At 48.6% G+C, this 18,156-nt stretch overlaps 2 protein-coding genes across 2 annotated transcripts in view; one reads left to right on the plus strand and one right to left on the minus strand.

The window, feature by feature from the left end:
• Window positions 1-18,156, plus strand: part of tm7sf2 (transmembrane 7 superfamily member 2) — a 558,775-nt gene that overhangs the window by 480,262 nt on the left and 60,357 nt on the right. The gene's annotated exons all lie outside the window — the stretch shown is intronic.
• Window positions 1-18,156, minus strand: part of LOC137355847 (calpain-1 catalytic subunit-like) — a 63,250-nt gene that overhangs the window by 12,878 nt on the left and 32,216 nt on the right. The window contains exons 4-11 of the mRNA XM_068021430.1: window positions 11,956-12,074; window positions 11,730-11,863; window positions 9,175-9,343; window positions 7,822-7,905; window positions 7,528-7,613; window positions 4,612-4,686; window positions 1,488-1,648; window positions 210-379 (exon numbers count right to left, since the gene is read on the minus strand). Of these exons, the coding sequence (XP_067877531.1) occupies window positions 210-379; window positions 1,488-1,648; window positions 4,612-4,686; window positions 7,528-7,613; window positions 7,822-7,905; window positions 9,175-9,343; window positions 11,730-11,863; window positions 11,956-12,074 (998 nt within the window). The remainder of the gene's footprint in view (window positions 1-209; window positions 380-1,487; window positions 1,649-4,611; window positions 4,687-7,527; window positions 7,614-7,821; window positions 7,906-9,174; window positions 9,344-11,729; window positions 11,864-11,955; window positions 12,075-18,156) is intronic.

Consider the following 18,156-nt stretch of genomic DNA (forward strand, 5'->3'; position numbering starts at 1 on the left):
GGGGAGCTAAGCCGTGATGCCTCCTATAGTTGAACAGCTGGCTGATAAATCACAAAAGCAAGGCTCAGGCCAGATAGCAGAGGGCCTGGAGCAGCATCCCTTCAAGAAAGGGCAACCGACAGTCAGACGACCTGCCATTTACATGGAAACCACCACCCCCCCGCCCCCCCCCCCCACCCCCGCCACCCCCCAGACCGCAGCCTTTGTACCTCGTAGATGGCGAAGCCAATAGTCTCCATGTCCTTCCCCGCAGTCCGTAGCTTGCGCCGGTCCTTCTGCATCAGCGCCACCAGGAAGCTGCAGCCTGACTCCATCCCTTCCCGCTCGTCATCCTCCTCCTTCAGGTGGACTTTGAACTGCGGGTTTATCCAGAATGTGGCTAGATGTGAATGAACAGTTGTTACTGTGTAAACTCAGTGAAGGAAGGTTAACCAGATGTGGTCAGTGCATTATAGCTACTTTAGGAGTATGTAATTAAATACATAAACGGTACAGACTCTGAAGCTCCTTGAGGAATAACTGAGTGCACACTGATGAGGCTGGTGTAACCACCCAGATGAAATGCTATGAAGAGTCCTTTGCCAATGAGTTATAATCAATACTGATCTCATGCACACTGTGTGGGTTACCAGTACCTTACAATACATAGAATGACCTACAATGTACAGCAGAGAAACTGGCCTTCAGCCCCAACAGGTCCACTCTGGCATTTATGCTCCACATGAGCTGCCTCCCATCCCTCAATTCATCTCGTTCCCTCAACAAATCCTTCTGTTCCTTTCTCCCACTTGTGTTTATCCAGCTTCCCCTTAAATACATCGACCACTCCCCGTGGTAGCGAGTTCCACATTCTCCCCACTCTCTGGGGAAAGACGTTTCTCCTGAATTCCCAATTGGATTTATTAGTAACTATCTTAGATTGATAGCCCCTAGAGTAGGCAGGGAGAAACTGTTCCAGTGGCAGGAGGGTTGGAGAACGCAGATTTAAGGTAATTGGTATTAACTTTCGGGAGGAAATGAGGAGATATGTTTTTATGCAGCAAGTTGTTATGATGCACTGCCTGAGAAGGTGGTGGAAGCAGATTCAGTAGTAACTTTGTTCACGAGGTATAATATAATAGACAAGAGATGGGGCGATGCGCTTAAGTGTTTAAAATTAGTAAAGGATGGGAGAGGGCAGATAGAACCAGCCTGTTTTCGGTTTTTGAGGGGACCTCGGGGGGTCATAGATATAAGATTAAATGTAAGAGGTTTGAAACAAGAGCGTAGGAGAAAGCTTTTTTCACGGAGGGTTGTGACACTGTGCAGCTCATTTCCAAGGTGAGTGGGTAAGACCGAAATTGTGTCAAGTCAAGTTGAGATTGGATGAAGGGTGATGAGAACATGGAGGGTAGGTGTGGTCAGGATTATTTGCTGGGTCAGTGCCGGCACCAACCCTTTGGATCAAATGTCCTGCACCCCTGGATTTCCCAATCAGAGAAGCGTACCTGGGTAGTTCCGGCAGCCTCCCGCGGTGCTCCCACGCCTCCAGGCCCCCTCATACAGTGAGGTGCTCCATTTATTGATCTTATCTGATTTCAGTGTGTCCGGTGTCAGGTTACAGATTTCCAAACGGTTAAATTCTCTTTGGAAGTCAGCAAAGGACATCCTGAGAGGAAGAATGTGTGGAAAAGGTTAACACAAGAGCATATAAAATCGGAGCAGGAGCAGGCCATTCGGCCCCTCGAGCCTGCTCCACCACTCTGTAAGATCATGGCCTTTATGCTACCTCAACTCCACTTCCCCGTCCTATCCCTCGATTCCCTCAGTCCCAAAAATCTCTCGATCTCAGTCTTGAATCTACTCAGTGACTGAGCATCAACAGCTCCCTGGGATAGAGAATTTCAAAGATTCACAACCCTCTGAGTGAAGAAATTTCTCCTCATCTCAGTCTGAAATGGCCAACTCCTTATTCTGAGACTACGTCCCCTAGCTCTAGCCTCTCCAGCCATGGGAAACATCCTCTCAGCATCTACCCTATCAAGACTGTAAGATTTTAAATGCTTCAAAGAGATCACCTCTCATTTTTGTGAACTGCAGAGAACATAGGCACATTCTACTCAATCTCTCCTCATAAGACAGTACTCTCGAACCAGGAATCAATCTAGTGAACCTTCATTGCACTTTTTCTAAGGCAAATATATCCTTCCTTTGGTAAGGAGACCAAAACTGTACACAGTATTTCAGGTGTGACCTTACCAAAGCCCTGTACAATTGTAGCAGGACTTGCTTACTCTCATACTCCAACCCCCTTGCAACATGCCATTTGCCTTCCTGACTGCTTGCTCTATCTGCATGTTAACTTTCTGTCATTTCTGTACAAGGACACCCAATTCCCTCTGAAAACCAACATTTCTCAGTCTCCCAGCTTTTTAAAAATATTCTGCTTTTTCATTCTTCCTACCAAAGTGGATAATTTCACACTTGCCCTGTATCTAACCCCGTTTTTTTTTGGGAGCTTTACTCTGTATCTAACCCCGTTTTTTTTTTAGTGCCAGATTCCATCTTTTATTTTGCCTACCTGATGTAACCAAAGGGATAAACTATTTCATCGAACCATATCCTCAGGAAGTCTTTGTGCAATGCAAGTGAGGTCTACGAAGTGGGGCTTTGCAGACATAATCTTAACCTCCTTTTTACAGAGGTAGTGAACCCCGTGCTGTACCTGTCCTGGGAGTGTTTGATGGGGACAGTGTAGAGGGAGCTTTACTCTGTATCTAACCCCCGTACTGTACCTGTCCTGGGAGTGTTTGATGGGGACAGTGTAGAGGGAGCTTTACTCTGTATCTAACCCCCGTGCGGTACCTGTCCTGGGAGTGTTTGATGGGGACAGTGTAGAGGGAGCTTTACTCTGTATCTAACCCCCGTGCTGTACCTGTCCTGGGAGTGTTTGATGGGGACAGTGTAGAGGGAGCTTTACTCTGTATCTAACCTCGTGCTGTACCTGCCCTGGTGAGTGTTTTATAGGACAGTGTAGAGGGAGCTTTACTCTGTATCTAACCTCGTGTTGTACCTGTCCTGGGAGTGTTTGATGGGGACAGTGTAGAGGGAGCTTTACTGTGTATCTAACCCCGTGTTTTACCTGCCCTGGGAGTGTTTGATGTTACAGTGTAGAGGGAGCTTTACTCTGTATCTAAACCATTTTTTTATGGGCGCAGTGTAGAGAGAACTTTACTCTGTATCTAATCCCGTTTTTTTGGTGGCCTTTGTACCCCAGACTCCTTTTATGTATTTTTGTTGAGGGGGCCTTTATTTTTCAGGTCCCCATGTATCTAACCCATTTTTTTAAATTGCAACAGCCAACCCTGTTTTTTTTTCTTTTTTTTTTACTCTATCTAACCCCGTTCTTTTTTGCAGCAAGCCTTTATACCTCAGGCCCCTTTTATCTATTATTTGTCATGGGGGCCTTTATTTCTCAGTCCCCCATGTATCTAACCCGTGCTATACCTGTCCTGGGAGTGTTTGATGGGGACAGTATAGAGGAAGCTTTACAGAGAGAGAGAGAGAAAGGGGCACAGTGAGAGACAGAGAGAGGAGGGGGACACAGACAGAGAGAGGGGGGAAAACAGAGAGAGAGAGGGGCGGGTGACAGATAGGGGGAACAGAGAGAGAGGGAGGCAGAGAGAGAGGGGGAAGAGGAGGGACAGAGAGAGAGAGAGAAAGGGGGACAGAGAGAGCAAGAACGGGTTCAGAAAGAGAGAGAACAGGGGAAAGAGACGGGGGGACAGAGTGAGAGAGAGAGAAATGGGAGAGAGAGAAAGGAGGACGGAGATAGAGAGAAGGGAACAGAGAGAGGGGGATGCAGAGAGAGAAGGGGAACAGAGAGAGAAAGAGGGATGATAGAGGGGGGGAGACAGAGAGAGAGGATGACACAGAGGAAGGAACACCACAGAGAGAAAGTAACACAGAGAGGGGGCACATACGGACAGAGACAGGGAGAAAGAGTGATCAAGATCACTCTTGACAGGATGACATCTATCCAGAACACTCCACATCGCTACAAGCAAACATTGACATCTTGTGTAAGCAAAAAAATCCTAGGTATCTCACTAAATCAGTGTCCAACATAGTGAACAGAAAGTAATTCAATAAATTCTCATTTAAAGCTTCTTCACAAAAATGTACATTTGTTGTTGTTTTGATTAATAGTAAAATACATTTTTAATGCCTTTATCTTTCCGAAATTGTCTCACCAGCCCCCTATGTAAAGACAAAAATTGTAATGTGGTCCCCCACGCGAAAAGGTTGGACAACACTGGTGTAGAGGGAGCTTTACTCTGTATCTAACCCCGTAATGTAAGGGGAGGCATATCCTGGGGTTAGGGATGAGAAAAATCAGCCAGGGTTCCTGCTGTGAAGTGCTAGTCAGGTAGATGGATGAGGACCCTCATGGTGGAATACCTGTGATGATAAAGAATGAACACGGTCAAGAGTCGCAGCCTTCAGCACAGATGGGGACAAAACTGGAAAAAAATAATTAAAAATTAAAGCCGCTCCTTTCTGTGTCTTGAGATCGCCTGAATACAAGAGGATCCTGTGGATTAACGCCCCTCCCCCACACAAGATACTCACCAAAATTCTCCGTCTTCCAGCTTCACTCGCATCTGGCTGCACTGGGCTGGGTCCACCTGGTTCCATTCATTTGAACTGCACAATACAAGAGACAAGCACATGGTTACTGCAGTGTGACTGGGTAAAAACTAGTCACAGTTGTCAACCTGACTCAGTGGGACAAGGACAGCAGGCGCGTGGGAACATCACCATCTCCAAGTTCCCCTACAAGTTGCACATCATCCCGACTGGGTCAAAGTCCTGGAACCCCCTCCCTAACAGCACTGTGGGTGTACCTACACCACACAGACTGCAGCGGTTCAAGAAGGCAGCTCACCACCACATTCTCAAGGACAGCAAATGAATTAAAAATCTACTCTCTTCTCTCAGTCAGAAGTTTGTGGGTTTGAGTCCCCACTGCAGAGACTTTAGCATGTAATCCAGGCCGACACTCCCAGTGCAGTACTGAGGGAGTGATGCACTGTCGGAGGTGCCGTCTTTCAGATCAGACATTAAACCAAGGGGCCCTCTGCCTGGTTAGGTGGATGTTAAAAATCCCATGACCACTATTGGGAGAAAAATGGGAATTCTCCCCGATGTTCTTGGCCAATATTTCTCCCTCAACTAAAACATACTCAATAGATTTGCTGTCTGTCGGAGCTTAATGTGCATAAACTGGTTATTGCAGGTACCCACATGGCTGCACTAAGGAACATAGGAGGAGGCCATTCGCCTCACTGTTCCGCCATTCATGGCTGATCTGTATCATAGCCCCATCTGCCCGCCTTGGATCCGTAGCTCTTAAGACCCACACCCAACAAAAATCTATCAATCTCAGTTTGGAATTTTTCACTCCCAGCCTCAACAATGTTTTGTGGGGGAGAGAGTTCCAGATTTCCACTCCCCTTTGTGTGAGGAAGTGCTTCCTGACATCACCCCTGAATGGCCTGGCTCTCATTTTAAGGTTCTGCCCCCTTAAGATTTTGAACTCCCTCCCCCCCCTCCACCAGAGGAAATAGTTTCTCTCTACTGACCCTACCAACTCCTTTAATCACCTGAACACCTCAATTAGTTTTTCCCTTAATCTTCTACACTCAAAGGAATTACAAGCCTAGACAATGCAACCCGTCCTCATAAGTTAACCCTTTTAGCCCCAGTATCATTCTGGTGAATCAGCACTGCACCCCCTCCAAGGTCATATTGACGGCCCTAGTCTCCCACTCCACCTATATCGATGTAAATCACCCGTTTAATTTGCTGATTCTCTCTTATATTTCCTCCTGCCACCAGGTGGCAGCGGTGTGCTTTTTAAAAGCCCCGCCGTTCGTCTGATCCCAGATCGGGTGATTGGCGGGACGGGGTGCGGTCAGCGCCAGGCACAAGGTGGAACTCAGGCTAACTTCACGCCGACAGAAAACAGCAGGCGGCGATTTCCTGTGACAGGCAGCTGCGCAAAGTTAGAAAATGGCCCCAGGCGCAAACTGCTTGGGCAAACTGGTAAATGGGAGAGCTCTCAGGAAGGAGCCAGACAAAAGGGAGCGGAGGTTCGAACAAGCTGAGGAATGGCGTGAAAACCTTTGCGCCTGATCTTTCCGGTTCATGTGACCTAGAGTACAAACCTCTGAGTCGTGACGGGAAAGTGTGTGAGCTCTCCTGCGAGCTAGTGGGTGCCTCGTCTAGCCGTCATGTAGTGGCCGTTAACATTTCTCCCAGGATGGCAGGGCGACTTTCATCAGCCTTCTCCCCGCCCGCACCCCCCCCTCTCCGCCAACTGAGTTTACAGCTCGCAGACACAGGAACTTAACTGAAGCCATGGAAGGAGCTTTCACATCGCAGTGTGTCAAACTGTTAATCCACCTGCTGTTCGCCCATTGGCGGCCGCGCCTTCAGCTGCCTGGGGGGCCCTAAGCTCTGGAATTCCCTCCCTAAACCTCTCCGCCTCTCTCTCTCTCTCTCCTCCTTTAAGACGCTCCTATTTGATCAAGCTTTTGGTCACCTGTCCCAATGTCTACTTATGTGGCTCGGTGTTAAATTTTGTTTGATAATCACTCATGGGGTGCTTTGTGATGTGAAAGGCGCTGTAATTAAGCTAATTCTTTATAAAAGAATGGTTAGGCTCCAGCGGGAGTATTGTGTCCAATTCTGGGCACCACACTTTAGGAAGGATGTCAAGGCCCAGGAGAGGGTGCGGAGGAGATTTACCAGAATGGTACCGGGCGGGGTGGGGATGGGGGGCGGTGAGGGACTTCAGTTACATGGACAGACTGGAGAGGCTGGGGTGGTTCTCCTTGGAGCAGAGAACGCTAAGAGGAGAATTAATCGTGGCGTTTAAAATCTTGAAGGGCTCTGATCGAGTAAATAAGGAGAAACTGTTTCCAGTTGCAGGAAGGTCTGACCAGAAGACACCGATTTAAAATAACTGGCAGTGAGAACCAGAGGCAACAAAGAGGGAACATCGTTTTAGGCAGCGAGTTGTTGTGATCTGGAACGCGCTGCCTGAAAGCAGATTCAGTAGTAACTTTCAAAAGGGAATCGGATAAACGGACATTATTTACACGACAACTGGTGGTGGGAATAACTGAATAGCTCTTTCAAAGAGGTGACGTAGGCACGATGGGCAGAATGGCCTCCTTATGTGCCTTATCATTCTAACAGCGTAATGATGCAAAAACGACACCACCCTTCCAGACTGCTTAATCAGTCTACGAATCCTTCCATTGCTTCGCACTGTTCTCCGAGGGAAGAGAAAGGAAATGCAACAACACCCTTTGATTTTGCCGCGTACTCCGAGAACTGAGAGCTAAAGGAACGTTCACAAGCCTGGCTTGTCTGCTGTCAGCTGCGCTCAATCGATGGAGAAGGGCACACCTTCCACCAGCTCGAGACCATATACAGTTCTCTAACATGAAGGGCCTATTCGCTAGGAATCTCACCCACCTGTCACTCCAGGGTCCCGTCCACTCCACCTCGCCCCAGGGGTTTCGTAGCCGGACTAGTTTCACCAAACCTCCTCGGCAATGCACCTGGGAACGGGGAGAGGATCACGGGCCAGTCAGCAATGAACACCAGACAGTTTGAGAAGAAACTCTTTCAAATTCCAAACCCGAACCCAAATCTACCAGGACCACGCGAAAGGTGTGTGCATTTGCATGTCTGCAATAAAACCGATATATAAAAGAGGATTTTCGGCAACATCTCCCGTGTTTCAGGCGAAGTGGGTTAGAGACTGACCTCCTTGACACCAGTGAGGGAGTAGGCGTGACCCTTGACCAATTTCTTGAACGTCACAGCCTCCATGTCGAACACGCTGGTTATCTGAGAAAAAACAAACACACACAAATCACAGTGGACGATTCATCAAGAGAGAGGGAGAATCCGAACACCCACTGTACGGATTCCAAGGGGTAGGAACCCGGGCGTCAGTGGCAAGGCCGGTATTTGTTGCCCTTCCCTGGCTGCCCTGAGAAGGTGGCGGTGAGCCTTCTTGAACCATTGTGCAGTGGTTGGTACAACTTGGGTAACTTCAGAGGATCAACCATGCTGGAGGGAGACTGGAGATACACATATAGGCCCAGACTGGGTAAGGACAGCAGGTTTCCTTCCCTAAAGGGATATTAGTGAACCGGTTGGGTTTTTAAACGACAATCCCAACAGCTTCATGGCCACTTTCACTGATACCAGGTGTTGTTCTTTTTAACTGTAGCTGCCCTGCCCCAACCCGGGGCTAAGGTCAGCTGACTCAGCACACGGCAGGGTCGAACCTAGGGCCTTCTGTCCGCTCGTGGCAGGCAGCAGTTACCGATTGATCCATCATGGCAGCTCGTAGTTTTTTTTTGTATCCTGAGAAAGGCGGGTGGAAGCCCAGCGAACAGTAAGAGAGAAAATGAGGCAAACCAAGGAGGCGTGCAGACAGGATTGGAATCAGAAGACTGTGGGTTCAAATCCCACTCCAGAGGTTTGAACCCCCAATCCAGGCTGACACTGCCAGTGCCAGTACTGTGGGAGTGCTACACCATCGGAGGTGCCGTCTTTCAGATGAGACGTTAAACCGAGGCCCCCATCTACCCCCTCAGGTGGATGTAAAAGATCCCATGTTCACTATTGGAAGAAGAGCAGAGGGCGGGAGTTCTCCCCGGTGTCCGGTGCCAATATTTATCGCTCAACCCAACATCAATAAAACAGATGATCTGGTCATTACCACATTGCTGTTTGTGGGAGCTTGCTGTGTTTCCTGCACTGCGACAGTGGCTACACTTCAAAAAGTACTTCATTGGCTGTGAAATGCTTTGGGATGGCCTAAGGTTGTGAAAGGCGCTATAGAAATGCAAGTCCCACACTGTTCAGAAGCTGGTAAAGTATGTGTTAGTCTAGGAGACATTTTAAAGTCTTTATTTCAAACCAGGATACAGGAGGGAGGAATAGTCTCTGAGAGTTTAACAATATTATTAGTGTATCATAAGTAACAGCTGCCAAATATTTACCTGGTGTGTAAGCTGATCTCTGAGCATGTCAAAAGTGATCAGGGCATTATGAGCTCCCAGGAATCAGTCCTCGGTATAGGATCAACTCAGATGGAATACTTACATCGATGGAGCAGCCCATGAGAGACCCACGCTCCAGCGCCTTCTGGATAATTCTGTAAAGGTCTGGAGGTGATTTGCGGAGGTCGTACATCTCTGTCACCCCTCCTGTGAAGTCTTCAAAGCCTTCTGATGTACTTCCACCTGAGAGAGCTTCATAGCAGCCGCTTAACCTATGCGGAGGGGAGAGGAGAGAGGGTTGGGGCAGAGAGAGAGTGTCAGAGCAGAGAGAGAGAAGGACGGGGCAGAAAGAGTCGTCCAGAGAGAGACAGTGAGACGGGGCCAGAGAGAGAGAGAGAGAGAGATGGGACAGAAAGCGTCAATGGCATAGAAAGAGTCAGGGGCACAGAGAAAGAGAGAAATGGGGCAGAAAGAGGCAGTCGGACAGAGAGACAGGGGAGAGAGGCAAGGCAGAGAGAGAGAGGGACAGAGAGAGATGGGGCCAGAGTGAGACAGGGACAGAGAGAGAGAGTCAGGGTCAGACAGTGAGCGAGATGGTTGGAGAGAATCAGGCAGAGAGATTTAGAGAGAGGGAGGGACTGACAGAGATGGAGAGAAAGGCAGGAGCAGAGAGAGATGCAGAGAGAGAGAATTTAGATAGGCAGAGAAAGAGTAAGAGGCAGAGAGCGAGGGATGGAGAACAACAGAAAAATGCACATAGAAAACCGAGATAAAGAGTAACAGATCACAGTGGAACAGACACCGCGTGATAAACAGATGGGCAGAACACAGCAGATGAAAACAGGCAACGATGGATAAACAGAAATGCAGAGAATCATTGTGAGATGGAGGGAGCAGAAAAAAGCAGAAGTGATTCATTAGTAAAGAGCTGACTGGATCTGGAGACAGTGACATCTCTGGTGCACAGCAATGGGGCTCCTCAGCTTAGTCTGAATTCTATTTACGTCTATAGGCCACAGGTGTGTTTGCTAACACACTTAATGTTTTTATGCGTTTCACCTTCACTGGGGAGTGGGTGGGAGGGTGTTAACTGGATGTCTGACACCAGGCTAAAGGGCGTAACTAACTGAAATCCCGAGGGGCAATCTGAATGCCTTAAAGTCGTGATGAACAATCTAAATACATAAATAGTATATCGCTGCAGCAGGCGGAGCGGGCGGCATAGTGGTAATATCACTAGACTAGTAATCTAGAGCCCAGGCTAATGCTCTGGGGACATGGGTCCAAATCCAACCACAGCAGATGGTGAAATTTGAATTCAATCCATAAATGTGGAAGTAAAAGTGATGACCATGAAACCATTGTCGATTGTTGTAAAAACCCATCTGGTTCACTAATGCCCTTTAGGGAAGGAAATCTGCCGTCCTTACCCGGTCTGGCCTACATGTGACTCCAGACCCACAGCAATATGATTGACTCTTAAAATGGCCTCACAAGCCACTCAGTTCAAGGACAATTAGAGATGAGCAATAAATGCTGGCCTAGCCAGCGACGCCCACAACAAAATAATAAAAGGTTGTGCAGTCTGATAGTTCACACCACGAGATCCTTATCTTGAAGGCAACAGGATATGTGATTATTTGACACAAAAGTAAAAAGACGTCAATGTTCATCAAGCAGCTAAACAGTCTCATCACTGCCAGATTGTTGGAGCAGATTAGAGAGAACACTGCTGTGGTTAAATTCACCTCCCCCAGTTGCCCTGAGTGGGAACTGACACTTTCTTGTTTGACTTTTTCATCTTTGCGTTTTGTTTGTGCTGCTTGGTGTTTCAATCAAAGGTCATTAAAAGACTGTGAGCTACGTTAATCCATCCTCGGAATTTAATCCTTTCATTCTGGACCCTGGGCGCTGCACCCCTTCCAAAGCCTTCCTGAGATGCAGTGCCTAGAACTGAAAGTAGTACAGAGAGGGTACAGCAGAAGTTTACTGGAATGGTTCCTGGGATGAGGGATTACAGTTACGTGGAGAGACTGGGAGAAGCTGGGGTTGTTCTCCTTAGAGCAGAGAAGGTTAAGAGGAGATTTTATCGAGGTGTTTAAAACCATGAAGGGGTTTAGACAGAGTAAATAAAGAGAAACTGTTTCCAATGGCTGAAGGGTCGATAACCAGAGGGCACAGATTAAAAGTGATCGGCAAAAGAACCAGAGGCGACAGGGGGAGAAACTTTATGCAACGAGTGGTTAGGACTAAGAATGTGCTGTCTGATAGAGCGGTGGAGACAGGTTCAACAGGAGCCATCAAAAGGGAATTGGATAAACACTTGAAGGAGAAAAAAATTGCAGGGATATGGGGAAAGAGTGAAGGGAGTGGGACTAAGTTGGGATTCTGATTCGGATCACTACTGACCCCCGAAAGGACAGGGTACATGGGATGGCCGTTGGATGAGGACAGATTGGACTCGGTTACGAAGCTTCCTGCGGCTGATTGGCCTGTCGATGCTCACTGACTAGATTTGCACAGGAGGAATGGAGATGGGGGCCAAGGGAGCCTCTCCAGAACTATTGCCCAGCAAAAAATCAGCACCTTTGCAAGCGAGAGGCCGTGACCGAAATCGGTGAGTGAGAACCCCGTGAGCGGTAGGTGGCGCGGACTCACTTGGCGTAGGCCTTCTCCAGCAGCGCACTCCAGAACTCGTTCCTCACAGCCGAGTGCAAGAACACCAGCTTGCCGTCCTTCACCGGGAGTCGGTCGTCGATGACCACATCCACCCATTCACCGAACTGCCAAAACTGTGGAGAGAGAGAGAGAGGAGGGAAATGATAGTAACATTACGCAGGATCCTACTTATCCCCACCCCTCCTTGCCCCCACTCCTGGGATACCTGGAAATGGAATATTCCACAGTACTGGTGCTGGAAGCTCTGTCCGTGGGGCACCACTCGATGCAGGATCTTCTCGTTCAGAGTCAGAGAGGCAATGGCTGCCAGCAGCCAGCAGTCACCTGGAAAACAGAGCAAATTGGTGACGGCAACGTGCAGGGGCTAGGGGAGGGGGAAGGTGTCTGCGTGCCGAGGGAACTGAGACCCAGCTGGACCGGTGTTATCAGCAATTCGACAAGGAGGTGCCTTGAACCGCCAGGCACACTTTAAATCAATGACCTCAGTGCAGACCAGAGATTGAATCTGGGATCTGAGAACAAGAGAGCACTGGCAGGGGAGGTTAAAACGGGTAAACGTAGACATGAATAGAAAGGGGGTGCATTTCTATAGCACCTTTCACATCTTCAGCACATCCCAAAGCGCTTTCGGCCCAATAAAATCCTCTTGATATCCTGTCACTGACCAACAGCAAAGCATTTGCACACAGCAAGATCCCACGAACAGCAATAATATTTTAATTGTCTTGGTGGGATGTTAAGTATTTCCCCCAGGACACCCGGGAGCATTCCCCCGCTCTTCTTCCTATAACAGCCATGGGACCTTTCACATCCACCCGAGGAGGGCAGACAGGGCCTCGGTTTAACGTCTCATCCGAAAGACGGCACCTCCAACAGTGCAGCACTCCCTCAGTACCGACACAGGGAACTGACCTAAACTGGCTCCTGCTGCGGCAATGCCTCCATTTTAAAATTCTCATTCTCGTTTTCAAATCACTTCCATGGCCTCACCCCCTCACTATCTCTATAATCTCCTCCAGTCCCCCCCCCCCCCCACACAACTCTCCAAGATCTCTGTGCTCCTCCAATTCTGGGCTCTTGAACATCCCCGATTATAATTGCTGCACCACTGGCAGCCACACCTTCAGCTGTCTCGGTCCCAAGCTCTGGAATTCCCTCCCTTAACCTCTCCACCTCTCTTTCCTCCTTTACGACACACCTTAAAACCTACCTCCTTGGTCAAGCTTTTCGGTCACCTGCCCCAATATCTCCTTGTGTGGCTCAGTGTCAAATTTTGCTTGTTAACATTCCTGGGAAGCCTCTCGGGCATTTTACTGCATTAAAGGCGCCATATAAATAGAAGTCATTACAGTAATTTCAGTTCCACATTGACTGAGGGGTGACTGAGAGGGAGGGAGGGGGAGGGTAGTCTGCAGTTTATTTCAGGGCTGGACCAGTGATAGCGGAACTGGACACTGATAAACAAGAGATACAGTGGAGCGGGGGAACATCAGGTGGAATTCCACGTGCAGGAGGAGAAGCTACCGCACAGTCCCCGGTTCACAAAGGGACAAAGATCCAGTCGCTGCACCTCTCAGAATACCTCGCGCAAATTGCAGATCGTTGGTCGCCATTATTATCTGAGGAGAGAAAAGGCCCCCCGAAGGGCTGGGCCCGGCTCAGTAGGTGGAGCCCAAATTATCACAGGCCGACAGCTGGGCCCGACAGCCAGCATTTATAGTCAACCTGCTCCTGTCAGTAATACAAGGCCTTAAGCAGGAGGCCCCGGAGAAGGCAATCCCAGCCCCAGAGTTAGAAGCACATAACAGAATGGTAGCACGATGGTTGTGTTACTGGACTAATGACCTGGAGACACAAGTTCAAAACCCACAATGGCAGCGGGGGAAATCTAAATTAAGTTTAGTTAAACAAATCTAGAATAAAAAGCTAGTCTCAGTACTGTTGACCATGAAACTACCAAATTGTTGCTGAAAACTCATCTGGTTACCTCACATCCTCAGAGAAGGAAATCTGCCGTCCTTGTCTGGCCGATATATGATTCCAGACCCACAGTAATGTATTTCACACTTAACTATTGGCTGAAATGGACTGAAATCAGACGGACCACCCGGCATCGACCGAGGGACCGGAAACGACAACAGCAAACCCAGCCCTGTCGACCCTGCAAAGTCCTCCTTACTAACATCTGGGGGCTTGTGCCAAAGTTGGGAGAGCTGTCCCACAGACTAGTCAAGCAACAGCCTGACATAGTCATACTCACCGAATCATACCTGACAGACAATGTCCCAGACACTGCCATCACCATCCCCGGGTATGTCCTGTCCCACCGGCGGGACTGACCCAGCAGAGGTGGCGGCACAGTGGTATACAGTAGGGAGGGAGTTGCCCTGGGAGTCCTCAACATCGACTCCGGACCCCATGAAGTCTCATGGCATCAGGTCAAACATGGGCAAGGTAACCTCCTGCTGATTACCACCTACCGCCCTCCTTCAGCTGATGAGTCAGTGCTCCTCCATGTTGAACATCACTTGGAGGAAGCACTGAGGGTGGCAAGGGCACAGAATGTACTCTGGGTGGGGGACTTCAATGTCCATCACCAAGAGTGGCTCAGTAGCACCACTACTGACCGCGCTGGCCGAGTCCTAAAGGACACAGCTGCTAGACTGGGTATGCGGCAGGTGGTGGGGGAACCAACAAGAGGGAAAAACATACTTGACCTCGTCCTCACCAATCTGCCTGCCACAGATGCATCTGTCCATGACAGTGTTGGTAGGAGTGACCACTGCACAGTCCTTGTGGAGACGAAGTCCCGCCTTCACATTGAGGATACCCTCCATCTTGTTGTGTCACGGTGGCATTACCACCGTGCTAAATGGGATAGATTTCGAACAGATCTAGCAATGCAAAACTGAGCATCCATGAGGCGCTGTGGGCCATCAGCAGCAGCAGAATTGTACTCATCCACAACCTGTAACCTCATGGCCCAGCATATCTCCCACTCTCCCATTACCATCAAGCCAGGAGACCAACCCTGGTTCAATGAAGAGTGCAGGAGGGCAAGCCAGGAGCAGCACCAGGCATACCTCAAAATGAGATGTCAACCTGGTGAAGTTACATCACTGGACTATCTGTGTGCCAAACTGCGTAAGCAGCATGCGATAGACAGAGCTAAGCGATCCCATAACCAACGGATCAGATCTAAGCTCTGCAGTCCTGCCACATCCAGCCCTGAATGGTGGTGGACAATTAAACAACTAACTGGAGGAGGTTGCTCCACAAATAATCCCATCCTCAATGATGGGGGAGCCCAGCACATCAGTGCGAAAGATAAGGCTGAAGCATTTGCAACAATCTTCAGCCAGAAGTGCCGAGTTGATGATCCATCTCGGCCTCCTCCTGATGTTCCCAGCATCACAGATGCCAGACTTCAACCAATTCGATTCACTCCGTGTGATATCAAGAAACGACTGAAGGCACTGGATACTGCAAAGGCTATAGGCCCTGACAATAGTCCGGCAATAGTACTGAAGACCTGTGCTCCAGAACTTGCCATGCCTCTAGCCAAGCTGTTCCAGTACAGCTACAACACTGGCATCTACCCTGCAATGTGGAAAATTGCCCAGCTATGTCCTGTACACAAAAAGCAGGACAAGTCCAACCCGGCCAATTACCGCCCCATCAGCTTACTCTCAATCATCAGTAAAGTGATGGAAGGTGTCATCAACAGTGCCATCAGTTTGGGTTCAGCCAGGGCCACTCAGCTCCTGACCTCATTACAGCCTTGATTCAAACATGGACAAAAGAGCTGAACTCAAGAGGTGAGGTGAGAGTGACTGCCCTTGACATCAAGGCAGCATTTGACCAAGTATGGCATTAAGGAGCCATAGCAAAACTGAGGTCAATGGGAATCAGGGGGAAAACTGTCCGCTGGTTGGAGCCATACCGAGCGCAAAGGAAGATGGTTCTGGTTGTTGGAGGTCAATCATCTGAGCTCCAGGACATCACTGCAGGAGTTCCTCAGGGTAGTGTCTAGGCCCAACCATCTTCAGCTGCTTCATCAATGACCTTCCTTCAATCATAAGGTCAGAAGTGGGAATGTTCGCTGATGATTGCACAATGTTCAGCACCATTCGTGACTCCTCAGATACTGAAGCTGTCCGTTTAGAAATGCAGCAAGACTTGGACAATATCCAGGCTTGGGCTGATAAGTGGCAAGTAACATTCGTGCCACACAAGTGCCAGGCAATGACCATCTCCAACAAGAGAGAACCTAACCATCTCCCCTTGTCATTCAGCAGCATTACAATTGCTGAATACCCCACTATCAACATCCTAGGGGTTACCATTGACCAGAAACTGAACTGGAGTAGCCATATAAATACCGTGGCTACAAGAGCAGGTCAGAGGCTAGGAATCCTGCGGTGAGTAATCCTGACTCCCCAAAGCCTGTCCACCATCTACAAGGCACAAGTCAGGAGTGCGATGGAATACTATCCACTTGCCTGTATGGTGCTGCTCCAACAACACTCAAGAAGCTCGACACCATCCAAGACAAAGCAGCCCACTTGATTAGCACCCCATCTACAAACATTCACCCCCTCCACCACCGACGCACAGTGGCAGCAGTGTGTACCATCTACAAGATGCACTGCAGCAATGCACCAAAGCACCTTCCAAACCCGCGACCTCTACCAACTAGAAGGACAAGGGCAGCAAATGCATGGGACACCACCACCTGCAAGTTCCCCTCCAAGTCACAGACCATCCTGACTTGGAACCTTATCATCGTTCCTTCACTGTCGCTGGGTCAAAATCCTGGAACTCCCTTCCTAACAGCACTGTGGGTGTACCTACCCCACACGGACTGCAGCGGTTCAAGAAGGCAGCTCACCACCACCTTCTCAAGGGCAATTAGGGATGGGCAATAAATGCTGGGCCTGGCCAGTGGCGCCCACATCCTGTGAATGAGTTAAAACAAACACAGTCACACTGTGAGAGAGAGACTCAGACAAAGCAAGGCAGTTAATGGGATAGTGTAGAAAGACCTTTACGCTGTATCTGCCCTGGAAGTGTTTGATGGGGACAGTGTCCTTGTTGCTCTTATCTGCTTTTTCATTTGCCCTCTGGATCTTCTATATTCAGCCTGGTTCTCAGTAGTATTTTCTACCTGGCATCTGTCATAAGTACACTTTTTCTTATTTATCTTAATCTCTACCACTTTTGTCATCCAGGGAGCTCTGGATTTGTTTATCCTAACTTTCCCCTTCGAGGGAATATACCTTGACTGTGCCTGAACTATCTCTTCTTTGAAGGTAGCTGATTGTTCAGCTACTGCGAAAGGAGATTGACAAGTTGGTGGAATGGACAGATAGGTGGCAGATGAAGTTCAATGCAGATGAATGTGCAGTGATTCATGTTGGTAGGAAGAACATGGAGAGACAATATAAAATAAAGGGTACAATTCGAAAGGGGGTGCAGGAGCAAAGGGACCTGGGGGTATATGTGTACAAGTCATTGAAGTTGGCAGGACAGGTTGAGAGAGCAGTTAATAAAGCATACAGTATCCTGGACTTTATTAATAGGGGCATAGAATACAAGAGCAAGGAAGTTATGTTAAACTTGTATAAGACACTAGTTCGGCCTCAGCTGGAGTATTGCGTCCAGTTCTGGGCACCGCACTTGAGGAAAGACGTGAGGGCGTTGGAGAGAGTACAGAAAAAATTCATGAGAATGGTTCCAGGGATGAGGAATTTCAGTTATGAAGATAAATTGGAGAAGTTAGGACTGTTTTCCTCGGAGAAGAGAAGGCTGAGAGGTGATTTGATAGAGGAATTCAAAATCATGAGGGTTCTGGACAGAGTAGATAGAGAGAAACTGTTCCTACTTGTGAAAGGAATGAGAATGAGAGGGCACAGATTTACAGTATTTAGTAAGAGAAACAAAAGTGACAGGAGGAAAAACTCTTTCACGCATCGAGTGGTTAAGGTCTGGAATGCGCTGCCTGAGAACGTGGTGGAGGCAGGTTCAATTGGAGCATTCAAAAGGGAATTAGACAGTTATATGAAAATGAACAGTGTGCAGGGTTACGGGGGGAAGGCGGGGGAGTGGAACTCGGTGAATTGCTCTTTCGGAGAGCTGGTGCACACACATGGGCCAAATGACCTCCTTCTGCACCGTAACAAATCTGTAATTCTGTGTAGAGGGAGCTTTACTCTGTATTTAACCCCATTTTTTTTTCTTTTTCTTTTTTTTGAAAATAACTTTATTAAAACACAAAAATAAACCAAAACTCAAATTAAAATGCCACCCCCGTGCTATACCTGTCCTGGGAGTGTTTGATGGGGGACAGTGTAGAGGGAGCTTTACTCTGTATCTAACCCCCGTGCTGTACCTGTCCTGGGAGTGT

This window comes from Heterodontus francisci, chromosome 44 (genome assembly GCF_036365525.1).
Source record: "Heterodontus francisci isolate sHetFra1 chromosome 44, sHetFra1.hap1, whole genome shotgun sequence".
In the NCBI taxonomy this organism is placed as follows: domain Eukaryota; kingdom Metazoa; phylum Chordata; class Chondrichthyes; order Heterodontiformes; family Heterodontidae; genus Heterodontus; species Heterodontus francisci.